Below are 16,206 nucleotides of genomic sequence, written 5' to 3'. Positions count from 1 at the left end.
TCTTAGGGGCAGAACTGCTTCCTTGGATCTTTCTGGACGTTCTCCTGGGAAGAGGCCCCGCCTACCTGCCCTCTCTCGCCCTCCTCAGGCTGGTCCAGGAGTCTTCCTGGGTGCCTCACTCATTGGATTTGGAAACTTCACAGTACAGAATGAGGGTCGGGGTGACATCCCAGACCAGGGTGTCTACAGAAAGGCCTGGCCTTTCTGCCCAGGGAGGGGAAATCTGGAAATGAAGCCTCAGGAGCCAAGACCACAGGCACTTGCTTTATTGTTCTAGGTCAGGGGAAAACTGCAGGCTGTCTAGAGATCTGCTTGTGCCTAACCAAGCCCAGGCCAACCTCTGAGGATTTCTGTCACCCCTGGGTACAGGGTAGGCTGAAGCTCCCACTCGGTGGGGGTTAGACTCTCCAGTAGGGCATGGTGGCTGACTAGGCCACATCCCCAGCTCTGGGCTACATCGTGGGTCTGCCAAACAGTCAAAGAGAGGCGGGTGTCGGCCACCACACACACCCCCTTCCCACCCCTGCCAGTCTGTGTCAGGCTCTCCTTCCCTGAATGCCCAGGCTGCCTGGGCCAGTGGAAAGTCATTAGTAAGTTGGGAACTAAACTACATGAAGTTCTTCCAGAGAAGGAGTGAGATTGTCGTGCCCTGGAGAGGCCCTTCCAGAGCCCAGGGCTGGGAGAAGAGGACACTCTGAAGTTTCTGAGGGCAAGGGCTTTTCCAAACACTTTGTGCCAGAACTGGGCTCAGTTTGGTCCTGGGGTGGCCGTTACCTCTCCTGTGTGGCATTCTGGGGGAGGTCAGACAGAGCAGACACTGAGGCTGGGTGGAGCCTGGCCAGGTGGGTGCCCTGAACAGCAGCCCCCTGGGGGACCTACAGACAACTTGGGGAGAGGCTGTACAATGACTCCTCCCTGACAGGCTGCTGGGATGAAGATGGGAGAATAAATACAGGGGCCTTCCAGGAGAGAACATGTTAGAAGGGGCCAGGCCTGCAGAGCATGCGGACATCAGAAGAGGGTTTCCAGGTGGTCTTGGATCTCACACAAGGACCTGGGCCCTCAGCTGTCCGTCACGTCAGAAGTGGAGTCAGACTCTCGGTGATGCAGTTCTGATTCTTCTGGATAGTAGGTATGTGGGTGCGTGTGGGTTTGATTTGACTGTGTGTGTGTGTGCACACATATTATGCAGGACGTAGGTGTGGATGAGTGTGAGCTAGGGAGGGTGTGTTCTTTCCTCGCCTGGACACTCGGTCTCTGGGGATCCTGAGTGAGGAGCTGGCTCCCCAGATGGCAGAAATGTGTGAGGGGTGGCATTGGGGGGTACCTTCTTCACCCCCAAGCTGCCAGCTGACAATCAGTTGGCTTGGTGGCTTAGGGGACAGGGCTGGTTTTCCTTCCTTGACCTTTAAGGTGGGCCCCATGTGGGCGGCCAGCGGGGATGTCCAGGCCGGATGGAGGCCAGAGTGGCTGCTGGGCGTGGCTCAGGCTAGGGCCATGGGCTTGGAGCTGGGGCTGAGGTACACAGAGGGGCCGGCAGGGGCCGCGGAGGGTGTGGGCTCCAGCTCCATGAAGGCCGAGTAGAGGGTGGTGAGGTGCAGGTCACCCAGTGCCCCGGAGGCCCCACTGCCGGGTGGTCCCAAGTCGCCGGCCCCGCTGCCTGTCTCTGCCAGACAGGGCCCTGGGGGGAAGCCATGGGGTGGGGGAGGAGGTGGTGGCATTGAAGAGGATGTTGGAGATGAGGTCACCAGTACCAAGGGGTCAAGGGCCAAGCTGTCATCCTTCAGCTGTTCCCACAGGTTTCCTAGTTGGGGGAGAGAACAGGAGTCACTGGGAGGTACCGAGGAACCCTGTGGACCCCCACCCCTGGCTCTTACATGCTAAAAAGACCATTGTTGGGGTGACCTTGACCAGGGAACAGACTGTTGGCCCCAGGGAGTAGCTGGAACCCTCCGATTCCTCTGCCATAGCTTAGATGATCTCTGGGGCTCTTATTTTGCAGTGCGGGCGGGGGGTAGCCAAGGACTTGAGAGCTGGCCCTTTGAAAGGAGGGATGTCTGTGCTGTGCACTCCCAAGTTAGCCTGCAGAGGGAGCCCTGGTGCTCTTCCCCCTCGCTGGTGCCCAGGCTTCCAAGGAAGGCAATCTGCAGTCAAGACCAAGGATCTTCTTCTAACAGTGCTCCTCGGGACCCGATGAAGTCCTCCACTGCAGGCCCCAGGGAGAGCAGAGCCTGGAGCAGAGACTCTAGGGAGGAGTCATTGCTGCTACCCCGTCCTCCTCTCTGGGCTGTGGATCTGCATTGTGGCAGGCCAGGGCCTGGGCATCAGCGCTGCAGGGATGGAGGAAGGGGGTCGGACTAAACCCCAGACTGAACTTGGCTGCTTGGGTTCCAATCCTTAATCTCCTTCTTCCTAGCCAAGTAACCTTGAATAAGTTACTTAACCTCCATGTGCTTTTGTGAAAGGGGTTTAATAATCCTTCCTCTGGTTCGAGAGGCCCAGAGGAGAGGGGGCCCGTGAAGCTGATGGTCCCCGGTGAGCGCTGCTCCCCACTTCTGGCTACTTCTGGGCTGAGGCTCTAGCTGTGCATTCCTAACAAGTTTACCAAGACCTGGGCTCCAGGACCAGGAGCTCTGTAAGGGTCAGCAGTCTCCAGCTGCCTATGGATGTCCTCAATCACCCCCGTGCTCCCAGAGGGTCTGAGGCCTGGGTCAGGCACCTCCTCCAAGCCTCCCGGGGCCAGGACCAGGGACTGGGCACCCACTGGAGTTTAGGTCTGAACGGATGGACTTGGCCGTGTGCAGAGATGGGGCGGGCAAGGTGGAATGGACTTGATAGAACCCCTCCCCAGATTCCTATCCCGCAAATCTCGGCAGGGCCTGCCTAGTTCTGAGGTCTTGCATTCTTCCCCGGGGGGAACACCTCTCTCCTTCTGCCCTAAAAGATGAGTGAGAAAACGCAGCCGCTTCTTGGAATGTTCAGATGGGCAGTCGCTCACAGCCACTATTCAATGGCACACTGGACTTTTTCCCAGCTACCTGGAGCTGGGAGTGGTTTGATGATGGGGTCCATTGCAACATGTTCAGGGGTAGCAGAAGGAGGGGAGTGGGGGCAAGGACGTTTCTCTTTGCCCCTTGGCACCCCTGGCTGGCTAGGGACTTCTCCGTTTCAACTGACCAGAAACCTGGCAGCTAGCTAGGCCCCAGCCTGGAGACTTGGAGGGGATGGGCCACACCATTGGACGCACCTCTCCAGCCCTTTCCCACCTTCCCTTTTCCGCCCCCAGCTCACCCTGGAAGTCAAAGTCGGTGAGAGAGGGGTTGATGGCGTCCAGGTCAGTGCCAAGGTCTCCGTCTGGGAGCAGAGGGTCCTGCATGGTCCTGGCCGGGGAAGGCTCAGCCAGGAGCTTGGCACTGTGGCTGGGCGGGGTGTTGGCGGGCAGAGGCGAGTCCTGGGGTGTGCCTGGCTGGGCCCGCAGCTCCAAGTGCCCATCCGGCTGCGGGAACAGCGACTGTGGAGGTCCGGGAGGGGGCAGGCCCGGTGAGAGGTGCGAGTATGTCTGCCCATAGCAGGAGGACACGTGTCCCCCAAGTAGGTCCTGCAGGGGGTTCTTGCCGGGAATGGGGCCCGGAGCTGGGTGGATGGAGTGCAGTGGCTGGGAGAGCCCAACTGGAGGGGCCAGGGGCCGGATGGGGCCTGAGCTGGTCAGCCCAGGGGGTGGGCAGCCCAGCAATGGGGAGCCCAGCTTCTCCCTCTTCTCTCCAATGAGGCTATCCAGCTCTTCTGCGAAGGCCCGAGAGAGAAGAGAGAGGGACACCGTGAGACCTCCCTTTCCCCACAAGCCCTCTCCCCAGCCTTGGAACCACTCAGACCTTCACTCATTGATAAATTCTCTTTGCTCAGCTTCTCTCCCTCTCCCCCTCCCCTCTACTGTCCCCCTCGCCCTGCTCTTAGGTGCACCACGCCCTTCCTTGCGTTGCCCCCCAGCCTCTCACCCGGCTTGGCCATGCTCTTGCGCACGGCAATAGGGTCTTTCCTCTTCCACTTCTGCAGTTCCTCCTGCATCTTGTCGATTTTAGCCGGATTGAGGGCCCACAGGCAGCCCTTGCGAGAGGAGCTTCCCGATTTGTTCTCTACCTTCTCAAAACATTTGTTGAGAGAGAGGTTGTGGCGGACAGAATTCTTCCAGCCATCGGGTGCCGTCTGCCGGAGCAGAGCAGGACAAGGTCAGGGTCAGGGTCAAGTAGCCAGAGCCAGGTCTGGGCTCCAGAAAACTCCTTTGCCCTCTGGGCACCTAACCGCCACCCATTCCAGGGCTTGTCGTCCTCCTCAGCACCCAGCCTGCATCTGGCACCCTTCCGGGGTGGGGCAGGGGTGGGCAGGAATCTTGGCCGCAAATTATTTTCACCTAAAATCTGCCTTCATCCCCACCACTGGCCGACCCTTCTGAGGACTGTCGAGGTGATTCGTACAGGAAGGGCCCGTTCCCTGTCTGGAGCTGGACCACCCCCCGGCCCCGGGTCTCCAGGCCTGTGCTCCGAGCCCTGTGCCAAAAGCAAACTCACAACACCCAGGTCTCCCCAAGGAAGCTAGGGGATGATCCTTTCCCTGGGGGCTGCCTCATCTCTGCTTGGGCAAACCCTGGAGGGAAGAATGATGGGTGAGGTCGTCTTTGGGTGTGTGACCGTGTCGCATATATGTTGTGTGTACAGCTGGGTTTTGGAGAGAGAGCGAGGTGTGTGTGTGTGTTTGGAGTGGGGGGGGGGGGATTGGTTATGAGTCTGTGTGTGCTTGTGCCCCTAAATATGTCTCCCTGGTGTGAGCCCGTCTCTGGGGTGTGGGCCTGTGAGTTCCTTTGAGTGCAAGGATGTGCGTGTGAGAAAGTCTCCCTGGGTGTGTGGGGGGATCCATGACTGTATGTGGGTGTGAGTGTGCGGGGGCCCCGGTGGGGAGGCCAGCCCTAGGTGGGGAGTGGGGGGGCTCGTGCCAACAGAATAAACACCCATTAGGAGGCCCGGTCATGCCACCAGTGCAGTAATTGTGCCCAGGGAGGGTTGTAAAAACCATTAGGCTGACTCAGTGGGGTGAGAGGCGGTGGCGAGGGTGCCAGTGGGCTCCCCCCATCCCCCCACCTCCAGCTCTGTCCCAGGCTCTGTGACAGTCCTAAGCCCAGCAGTGGCTGACGGGTGGGCAGAACATGGGCTCCAGCCAGTGGGGCCCCCACACCCTCAGCCCCCGTCCCTTTTCCCTTTCAGCTTGCAGTTTCTGCTTAATGAGGGGCGGCCACGCCCTCCTCCCCAGCTCACTTGCCCCAGGGAGCAGCCGGGCTGAATCACGCCCCGCAGAACTGGGTCCTGATGCCAGCGTCACGGCAAGTCAAGTCGCTGGCAGGAGCTGCTGGATTCTTTCCCAGGGGCAGCTGGCCGGGGGCAGGGGGCTGGTGGAGATGACCCCCTTCAAGGCTCCTGGGGTTCAGGAGGAAGGATTCTCGAGTCACCAGACCGGTCAGCTTGGGATTCACCTTCAACTCCCACGACAGTCCGTACTAGGAGTCAAGGCTGTGTCGCCTGATGGGCAGAGTTAATGTGCACTGGGCCCTTTTATGGGCCCATAAATCTGTGACTTTTGGGATGCCAGGGCACCCCCCCACCCCAGCCACTTCCTGTTTGGAAGAGGGATGGTCGGCAGTAGCAATTATGCCCAGTGGCTGGACACTTCCCCAGTCCCGTAGCCCTGACTCATGGGGCTACAGGACGCCCACCTCCATTGCCTGGGGCATGAGAGCTACCCACCCTAGGGTCCACTCTGTTCTTGTTGGGGAAAATGACCCTTCAAATGAAGAGTGAGCGATAAAGGGGGCCGGCCTTAGGTAGGTCAGAGGGGAAGAGTCAGAGTTGGAGGGAATGGATGAGCCAACTGGTCCAACCTGACCATTTTACAGATTGGGAAACTGATGTCCAGGGAAGAAGGGGCCTGGCCCTAGATCACACAGAAGACAGTGACAGAGCCCAGACTCCAGCTCTGTCCCCTTATGAAGGGCCCTGCCCAGGTCACCCTATAGAGCTGGCTTCACTACTGGGGCCTGTCCCATCCTCACAGATGCTTTCTCTCTGAAGTCAAATGTAAACTCAGGAGTGAGGGAGTGATGCAACTGGCTAAGAACAACAACTAGAACCAAAAAAAAAAAAAGTTGTTAGACCTCTTCACTCTTCAGCCCCATAAAACAAGGATTACATGGCTCCCAGGAAAAATAATTAAGCCAGGAAGATGAGATGCAGGGAGGGGCTGGGGGCCAGGCCAGGAGTTGGCAGGGAGGAAGGGCTGAGAGGAGCAGGGCAGGGCCCTCACTTCCCTCTCTCTGGCCTGGCCCTTTGAAGCCCTATATAGGACCCTCCAAAAGCTTTGGGGTTAGGGAAGCTCTTGTCTCAGGATCTGTCGGGATATAGGGGCAGCCCTAGATATTGGCTTTGATGCTTTTCAGATCTCGGAGACAGCTCCCTTCCCTCCTCCTCTCCATTCCAGAATCTCTGGTGGATGACGGTATTTCCCCCTTCTCTGGCCAGACCATGCTGGCCAGCTGACCCACTCCTCCTTTGATTGCCATGTGGCAAATTCAAACTTGCTGGAGTATCAGGTTCAGATTACCCTCAGGCGGGACAGTTGGGAAGCCAGTGGGGCTAGAGACCACCTTCTGGCTGGTGGGAGCTGAGTTCTGGACCTTGGCCTCAGCTCCCACTTTTGGCCTGGCTTGCAGATGAGATTAGATCCATCGGAGTAGAGACCTCAGAGAAGACACTCCTCACATACAAGCTCTGATCTCCCTTGCACCCACCCTGGAAGCAGAGGTCTGTGCTGGAGGGTATGGGGGCACATGCCGAGAACAGAAGTGGGTGATGTGAAGCCAAACAGCTTGAGCCACCAACCCATCCCCCCTGTTGTGTGACCTTGAGCAGGAGGAGTACCCTGTTATGTGTTTGCCTATCTGGAGAGAAGGGCATCTGTCCCACCTCTAAGGAGGGAATCTGATAGAAGCCCCTTCTGTGGATGACAGGAACTAGAAGTTGCACAAAGGAAGGTCAGGTGAGCCACGGAGTTCCCTGAGACACTTGAAGACCATGAAACCCACACCCTGCTTTCTGGCAGCACTGCTGCAGAGCCTGCCGCCCACAGGGACAGATCTTAATCTCTCCCTGGAATGCAGTGGGTCCTGGGGTCCCCCCCTCCCCTGCCCCCTGGCTGGCTGGAGCGCTTACTCTGATCCCTCTAATACTACAGCCTTCTCGGGGGCAGGGATGGGGACAGCCTCTCATTTCTTCCCTAGCTCTCTCTCTCCCCACTTGGGGCAGGTAGAGGCTTCTTGAAGCCCATCAGGACTGAGATTTCCGCTTTCCACCAGCATGAGGTTGGATTCCAGCCTGCTGTGCAACCTTGGGTGAATGGCTCGAGCTCTCTGTTCCTGATGCAGAACTCTCTTGAGAGGAAGTGTGGAAAAGAGGAGGCAAGTTCTCTCCTGGTTTTCATTCTAACCCGTGCTCTACCTTCCCGCTGAACCTTCTGGCTCAGAGAGGCCTGGCTCACCCAGGACTCGGGGTGGGAGGATTCGGGTGGATCTTGGGCTCACCTTGAAGTAGGGAAAGTGCTCCGTCATGAAATTGTAGATCTCACTGACAGGAAGGCTCCCCGTTTTACTGTTCTTAAGGGCCATGAAGATGAGGATGCTGAAGGCAGAGAACAACCTTGAGGGTTTGAACTTCTGAGCAGACAGGGAGTTTCCCCCTGACCTGCCCCTCCCCACCCCCTGCCTGCCCTGGCTAGAGTAGTTGAGGAGAAATAATCCACTGTGGATTTAGGTGAGAGGCTCTATGATGTTGAAAGGAGAAAGGATGAGAAGGTGTCCACTGACATCGGGAATTACTGAGATACAAAGGCCTTGTGAAATCTGAGAGATCAGGGTTGTCATCCTGGCCTGGCCACTCACTAGCTGTGTGACCTCGGGTGAGTGCCTTAACTTCTCTGAACCTCAGTTTCCTCAGCTTTGAAGTAAGGAAAGTAATAGCTACCTCAGAGTTGTGAGGATTAAGGATGATGCCTTGAATATAGAAGGCACTCGTTAAATGGAATCTGTCATTACCAGTCAGCCCTCAGCCAACTGCACGCTGAAGGGATGGAACTACGGTTTCTTGAGCCCCTACAGTGTGCCAAGCGTATTCTCTCACTTAATCTTTCCAAAGGCCTGAATCTTGCTGTTCTTTTTCATTTTTTTCTTAAACAGAAAGATTAAGGAACCTGCCTGAGGTTCACATCTAGTCAATTCAAGAGCCTGGACCTGAACTCTGTCTTGTTGGCCTCCGAGGATGGGGCGTGCTCTTTTCTGTGCCCCACCCTGCCTCCCACAAACCCCTTCTCTGTGCTCGGGGCTGCTGTTTGAGTTCCTTGTCCTTCCCTGAGCTTGGACACTGGCTGATGACCTGATCCCATGTGGGGCCTGGCACACAGGAAGGAGGTCAGGTGTCACTGTGGATGGGAGGAATGAAAGCTCAGGGGAAAGGTGTTCTAGATTGGCTGGAGGTGTGGGCTTGGCGCTTATAACCCCAGCCCCAACCCTGCAGGAGCTGGCTGCTGAGCTGCATCTGTAGACTTCATTCCTCTCTTATTTCCAGGAGAGCTTTGGGGGTTGGTCTTCGCTCTGTCCCTAGGGCTGAGCCTCCCTCCTCAACTCTTAGTCCCAGGCCCTGGACCCCATGAGGCCAGAACTTAGGGGGCCCAATCTCAGGGCAACAGCCTCTGCTGAGCAGAGCCTCTGACATAGCTCCACGGGGTCAGACAAGGAGGTCAGAGGTGATCTAGTCTATCCGCCTGCCCCCATTCAGGAATCTCCTCTCCAGCATCTTCTCGAAGCCTGCTGGGTATGATTTCCATCCTCTGCCATGATCTTGTACCTTGAGGATTCTGTGCCTCAGTTTCCTCACTGGTTCTCTTATCCCTCTGCCTTCCACCCCAGGGGGGGCGGGAAACATACCTGTAGGAGTAGATGGGTTTGGGGAAGAGAGGCTGGTGCCCATCCGTGCTGGCCTGAGGTGCGATCCGCTGGTACGGATAGTGTGAAGAGCCCAGGTAGGGAATGGGGTAACCACCACCACCTGGTGAGTACTGTAGGGGTCAAAGGGGCAGAGTGGTTGCCATGGTAACCGGTGTTTCCCAAGGTGGGGGAATCCCATCCCCCACACCCCATACACATACATCCAGAGAGAGAGCTGAGGCTAGATTCTTCTCTCCCTGGTTACTGGCTCCAAGAGCAGAGCCATCTGAGGGGGCTGGCCAAGGGCGTGGACATCTGAGGGCCTCTGAGGAGATCCCCATCCCCAGATGTGAGATCTCAGAGACCTCAAAGCTCCTCTCCTCCAGTTCCTTTCTCTAGGCCGGCCAGATCCTCCGGTTGCCATGGCGATGGGGAAGCAGCCCAGATGGGCCAGAGCATGTGAGGCCCTCCAGACTTCCCCTCCATTTCCAGAGCAGCTGGGTCAGAAGTGGGGTGTCCAGGCCAGGCACTCTTTTGCTGGGCACTGCCACCTTTTATGAGTTTCAGTGGCTCTTTGAAAGGGCCGGTCATGGTGGTGGGCAGGTGGGGGTAGGAGGTAATTTTACGGCAAAGGGAGTGGCTGCGGTGCCAGGGGTGGTGTTTTATGGGGGCAAAGGGGGTAGGAGACTCTGACTCCCCCATGTGCTCCGGGCTGAGGTGCTCTTTCCAGGTCACCCGAGAGACACTTGGTGCCTGAGTCACCCTCTCTGCAGCCTCTATAAAGCCCTGGGTGCGGCCATCTTGTTGGGGGGGGTGCGGAATGCAGAAGGCATCAAAGCAGGCACCATGAGGCCACTTGAGGTCTGGCAGCACCTGAACCCCGCTGCGGCTCTGTCCCTGATGGGCCAAGCTGCCTCCGGGACACCCCCTGCCCCAGGTCAGACTCCAAGCCTCAGGAGGGCTTTAGCCATTCCAGCTGGGCTCCTTGTGGCAGCGAGGATGACCCCTCCTGGTCTCCCTTGGTGCCCCTCCATCTCCTTTCTTGCCTCCCTCCCTCACGGCAAGCAGTCTGACCACCTCCCCCCACGGTATCCTCCCCCCACAACATGCCTGCCTCCCTGGCTTGGCCAAGATCAGGGCCAAAGCTAAAGAGCTGGGAGTAGAACCTGCTCCACAGGCAGGTCCTGTCTCAGCGCCAGGCTGCAGGTGGATGGAGCTGGGCGCTGGGCAGCCACTTGCTCCGTCTTGCCCGGTGACTCCTGGGATCTGCCTGGCAGCTCTGGGGCTCTTTTCTTTCTCTTTTGTAAAAACCTGCATCCCATGCCAGTGTGGGGCAATTACCTGGCATCCTGGCCATGTTGGAGGAGCTGAGGCTGGGCCGTGGGGTGGGGGAGGAGGGATGGGCCAGAGATGATGGGGTCGTGGAGCCTTCCAGGTGGGAAGGTCCCCCAACCTCCATGCCTGGTCCTACCCTGTCTCGGTGAAAGGGAAGTTAGGGGACAGGGCTCCATAGTAAGACAGTGGCAGACCCAGGCGGGAGCCCATTGTTGCCTTTCTGCTCAGTCACCCCACACATTCCTTTTCTCTTGGTCCCTGTCTTTGTTGGGATCTCCTCCTCTCTCTCTTTTTGGTTCACATCTGGGACGTGCCCCATTCTCAGCGCCACTCTCTTTCCTGAGACTCTCCGTCTGCAACTCTCAGATGAACCCCACCTCCTCCTAGAGAAGGGCGATTGCTTCCTTCCCCAGGGGGCCCTGGCCTCAGGCGGCCTCTCCCTGGGGATGCAGACATGCACACTCACATCTCATACCACATGCACACTTCAGTGCTCGCTTCGGCAGCACATATACTAAAATTGGAACGATACAGAGAAGATTAGCATGGCCCCTGCGCAAGGATGACCACATGCACACTTCATACCATCACACCTCATACCACATAGTATCCTAGGGCCCACCTGTCCCTGACCCACCTGATGGAAGGGGGGCTGGGAGGGACAGTACAGGTGCTGCAAGGGGGGCTGGTAACAGTACATCCCAGGGCCGGTCTCCAGAGCTGGGGGCTTCACCTTGATTTCTGACCCCTGTTGGAAGGCAAAAAAACAGATGATCAGGTGAGGCCTTGGTTTTCTTCCTCCCTCCCTTCTGTGGCTTTGAAACTTGTATGAAAGCAACCTCTCCTCTACTTGCCCCAAAGCTTAGTCCTAGAGACCAAATGGAGAACAGAGAAGGTCAGAGATTTGTTTCTGAGGGAGCTCAGCAGGTTAGCCGTGGAGCTGGAGCTGGAATCCCTAACCCGCACCTCACTTCAGGTGAGAGGCAGAGGGCAAGCTGTCCGGGTCGGGGTTTGGGGTGGGGGGACTGGCGGAGATTTGACAATGGTCACAGTGAGGTGGGGTGGGGTCAGAGATCTCTCTGGAATATCGTGAAGATACAGGGCCTGATCCCACGCATCAAGCCTGGCTTGGGGTCTGCTCGCTTTCAGAGCTGCCAGCCTCCGGGAGCAGGTCTGTGAAGGACACCTGGAAAAATCCCACTCTACAATTCCCACTGCAGAGCCCTAGCAGGGGGAGCACAGGAAGTGGCCAGACAGGTTGGCCCAGCTGGTGACCCAAAGCCCCGCCCCTTCCTCCTTGGCAAAGCGCAGAGGAGCTCTGGCAGGCTCCTTGGAGGGGGCCGATGAGTCCTCCCCACTCTATCTCCCGGCCATCCTCAACTCAAAGGCCTTTGCGGCCTGCTCTGGGGAGTCTCCCTCATTGCTGGTCTGCTGGAGCCCCACAGCTGTTTTACCCTGGCACAGAGAACCTGGGTGCTAGCGGCTAGGCTCTGGCTCTCCACGGGGAGTGAGCTCCCCATGGGGCCTCCAGAGTCTAGCACAAGGCTCTGCCCTGAGTAGAGTCAGAGGGAGTGCACAGCTAGGTACTGGAAGGTGAAGAAGCCCACTCTTCCTGGGCTTCCCGGGGGCCTGGGGAACCAGCATCTGGGCCCCGAGGATCGAATCAACTGTCAGCTTTCTGGATGCGCCCTGGGGTTGCTGATGCAGAGATATAGCCATAATCATAGAATCTCAGGCCTGGAAGGGCCAGCAGCATGAGGTCCAACCGCCTCATTTGGAAGATGATGGGGCTGAGCCCACAGAGGGGAAGGGACATGTCCGAGGTCACCCTGTGAGTCGACAAGCTAGCTGTGGTTCTCTGGGCCCAAGCCCCTCTTCACTGCACAGGAGGGAAGGGAGTGGGCTCAAATCTCAGCCTCACTTCCTATAGGGCCAAAGGACATCTTGGGAAAGTCACTTGATTTCTATGGAATGTCGGTTTCCTCAGCTGCAAAATGGGGATAGTGGGAAGTCTGTCGAGGGTGGTCATGAGGATTAAATGGGGCACTTGAGAGAAAGCCTCTGGCACGATGCCCGGGGGCTGGCAGTGAGTGGATTTGGGGGGCAGTAGCTAATATGACACCCTCACTATGAGTGACTGTCACGTTCAATGGGCCTGAGGAGAAGCCATCCAAAGGGCCCCAGAACCAAGGGTCCTGTCTTGGCTGCTACTGGTAGGTACCCAACCCCTTCAGGCTTTGTTGGGGTGGCTTGGGGATGGAGTAGGAGCCTGTTTGAGAATAAAAGGTGAGGAGAGCTGGTGAGCATCTGAAGCAGGCACAACCCAGCCTAGCCCATTCGTGCCTACTCTCTCAGGGACCTCCAAACCCTCCTCTAACTTTTCTCTTCCCAGGGCAACAAGACTAGGAGGCAGTTCCTCTTTTTACATGAGGCCCAGAGAGGTTAAGTGACTTGCCCAAGATCACACAACTAGTGGGTATGACTGTGGAAGGATATCCCCACTTTCCAAGGTGCTTTCAAGGTATTTCTATGAATATACCCAGGCCCCCCTCTCTGGGCAAAGAATAGGGTCCGGAAGTGTCCTCTGAGAAACCGGAAGCCCTCTCTCAACCCGTGTATGCTGATGCTGGAGAAGGAACCCTTCTGTGGCTCCTCCCTAACTCCCTAAACCCTTTCTCTTGGTCTCTGGAATGTGTTTTTCTTCTCACATTTGCATATGGGCGGGTAGGTCTGGCTGGGGATTCTTAAACAAACAGAGAAGTCACAGGCAGGAATCCTGACTCAGGAGCCTCTGGGAAGCTGCCAGCTTCCTCAGCCTGACCTCCTGCCTCCCCTCACCTTGGCCCCTCCATGGCCAGGGCAGGTCAGCATCACACTCCCCTCCCCCATATGGCCTGGAGGCCAGAAAGAAGCTGAGACCCCAGCTCTCTGAGCTTGCTGCTTCCCTGGAGCCCACAGACCCTGAGTCCAAGATGGGGAAGGTCTGGGAAGGGAAGGCGGAGTTTGATCTCAGAGGACTCATCTTGGGCTTCTGGGAATTAGGACCCCTTGGGGTGGGTGGGATGCCCACCGGCCACTGGTACTCACCAGGACTTGGGGGCTGTGCTCTTGGCTGGGATAGGGGAGCCCGTTGCTCCAGGCCTCTGCTGAGAAGCCAGGCAGGAAGGCCTCAGCCTCCCCGACATCCACAGGGATCTCCTCGAAGGCCTCCAGCGCCCCCGGGGTCTTAAAGGAGTGTCCATCAAGGGCCAGGGCGGTCTGGGCCTCGGGGAAGACGTCCTCATGGAAATGCCGCTTGTATGGGTGGTAAGGCCCATGGCTGCCCTTGAGGAAGCGCCCAGGGCTGCTTGCTGGGCCCTCCTCAAAGCCGAAGCTGGGGTACTTGTCTGAGGGTGAGAGCCGGAAGGGGCCCGGGCCTGGGCCGGCTGGGCAGTGGACTTGCTCAGGGCCTGGTGATGTGACGCTGGGGCTCTGTGGGGGCAGTGAGGGTGCCCTCTCTGGGGGGCCGTCGGGCACAAATGATGAGCAGCTGAAGCCGGCAAGCTTCTGGGGTGGACAGAGGGTAGAGAGCCTGTGAGTAGAGGCTGGACCAGGACCCTACTCTGGGCTAGGGTAATGGGGACTGCGGCTGAGCTCTGGGTGACCCCCAAATGATTGAGGAGACATAGACTGCCCTTGGAAGCCCTAATCTGATGAGGGCACTCTGCTCCTGGATCTGAGATGCCCCAGGTCAGAGAGATGCACAGCCCTGCCCTGGGAAAGCCCCAGATGGAAGGGATAAGCAGAGGTGGGGATCCGAACCCTCTGGATCTTGGAGTCACTGGGTAATTTGCTCACTGCTGGAAGGGACAAGGCAGATCCCAGGAGGTCCCCTGGGGTTGGAGGGGACTGGTCCAGCTGCTGCTGGGCTGTGTTTGGGCCCAGGTGCTGGGTACTTACGTTCTGTGAGGCAGGGGAGCCTGGGAGGCCCGGTGCCTGCATGAGGTCCCCCTGGGGCTCGCCCTCCAGTCTGGCGGGGCCGGGCAGCGTGGCGTCAGACTGCGGCGGGAGTAGCGACACCATCACCCAGTCCTGGCCTCGAAGAAAGCCGGCTGTGATGAGAGTGAGGACTAGGGTCCTGGGGTGACCAACCCCACGCTCACACCCTCTACTCCCACCCCATCCTTGGGCTGGTGCCCTCACTCCAGCCAGACATCTGGTAAGACAGAGAGAGACAGACAGACAGACAGGCAGAGAAACAGACACCGTGAGAGACAAACTCGAGCCAGAAGGAAGCAGATAAACAATGAGAGACAGAGGAAGAAAGCACAGAGGGAAGACTGGAGAGAGAACAAAACACACCAGGTGGGAGGCCCCCTTACCCCTACCCCAACCCCCTTCCCCATGAGGGAGAGTTGGCTTCTCTGGAGCTCAGCTGCGGATGGTCCCCTTGAGACCCCGCGTCTGGCCCCTATCTCCCAGAGAGGGACAAGACTAGGTGACCATTGCCAGCTGCCTCTGCTCAGGGGCTGAACAGGTGGTCGGTCTGGAGAGAAGGGGACTGCAGAGAGTGGGTCAAGCCCTGAACCTCACACTTCTCATGCTGCAGGTGACCGAGCCCTCTGTAGAGGTGGGACCTGTCACCGATGCCACTTCAGGGACTGGCATGCCCAGGGTGCCCCTGGGGACTCGAGGAGACCTGGCTGCCTGGTGGTCCTGTGAGCCTGGCCCGGCCCTGGGGTGCCACCACTGGCCCACTGGGCGATGTTTGGCATGGGCTGTTCCTCCTGCCGCCTCCAAACTGCCTCTTATACCTATGTATATACGAGAGGCCCTAACCTCTTTTTTTTTTTTTTTTTAATATTTCAATTTTGGGATGCCTGGGTGGCTCAGTCGTTAGGCGTCTGCCTTTGGCTTGGGTCATGATCCCAGGGTCCTGGGATCGAGTCCCGTGTCGGGTTCCCTGCTCAGTGGGACCCTGCTTCTCCCTCTGCTCCCCCTGATTGTATGTGTGCTCTCTCTCTGACAGGTGAATGAACAAAATTTAAAAAAAAAAAAATTTAAAATTTAAAAGAAATTTCATTTTCAAGTAATCTCTACACCCGACTCAGAGCTCAAACTCATAATCCCAAGTTTATCCCAAACTCATAATCCCTGGCATCCCCAGGCCACTGCCCTTTCTGAGTTTTGGTTTCACTATTTGAAAACTAGGGCCTCGCACTAGATGATAGCTTAGGACTCTTTCAGCTCCCACTTCTAGAAGTATAGAACCTTGTCCCCGGCACACCCCAGAGGTTGAGAGGACTTAGGTCCAAGCCCTTCCTTGCTAGCTGTGTCAGGGAAGCTCTCAGAGCTTCGACACCATCATCGACAGAGCGGGAGAGAGGTAGGGCCTCCCACCAAGGAATGCTGTAATAAAGGAAATCACACACAGGAACCATTTTGCACAGTGCCTAGCATACCCTCAGTGGTCTCCAGATGCCTGCTCTCGTTATTAATATCCTTATTAGTACAACTTTACTATACTCAGCCTCAGCTTTCTGCCTTCCTTCCCCACCACCTGCCAAGGACAGTTCCTCTGGAATGTTCTCCTCTTTGCCAAGTGGCCTCAGATAAAGCCTGCCATTGGCTGAGGGCCTGCTCTGGGCTGGCCTCTCTGTAAGCAATTTGGAAAGTTTTCTCATAGGTTTGTCAGAACAAACCCATAAGGAAGGTTTAAGCCCACTTTAAGCCCACTTTACAGCTGAGGAAATTGAGGGTTACACGACTTGCCCAAATCACATAGCAAATCCTTAATAGAGTCAAGATTCAAACCCAGCTCTGTTCGCTGGGCTCCTCATATGGTTTTTTCATTTGGTGGGGGCCAGACTGAG

At 57.3% G+C, this 16,206-nt stretch overlaps 1 protein-coding gene and 1 non-coding gene across 2 annotated transcripts; one reads left to right on the top strand and one right to left on the bottom strand.

The window, feature by feature from the left end:
* Positions 1 to 265: 265 nt before the first annotated feature.
* On the bottom strand, positions 266 to 14,416 carry FOXN1 (forkhead box N1). The gene is made up of 8 exons (XM_059148794.1): positions 14,294 to 14,416; positions 13,442 to 13,900; positions 10,992 to 11,102; positions 9,020 to 9,150; positions 7,622 to 7,718; positions 3,996 to 4,203; positions 3,292 to 3,783; positions 266 to 1,804 (listed from the first exon to the last, which is right to left on the bottom strand). Exons 1-8 carry the CDS (start codon positions 14,414 to 14,416, stop codon positions 1,485 to 1,487), a joined length of 1,941 nt encoding a protein of 646 aa, XP_059004777.1. The 3' UTR covers positions 266 to 1,484.
* Positions 10,845 to 10,952, top strand: LOC131817144 (U6 spliceosomal RNA). The gene has a single exon (XR_009348353.1). It is a non-coding gene; the product is annotated as a U6 spliceosomal RNA (small nuclear RNA).
* Positions 14,417 to 16,206: the final 1,790 nt, after the last annotated feature.

Source organism: Mustela lutreola, chromosome 15 (assembly GCF_030435805.1).
Source record: "Mustela lutreola isolate mMusLut2 chromosome 15, mMusLut2.pri, whole genome shotgun sequence".
Classification (NCBI taxonomy): domain Eukaryota; kingdom Metazoa; phylum Chordata; class Mammalia; order Carnivora; family Mustelidae; genus Mustela; species Mustela lutreola.
This window is presented reverse-complemented; position numbering and strand designations above follow the sequence as displayed.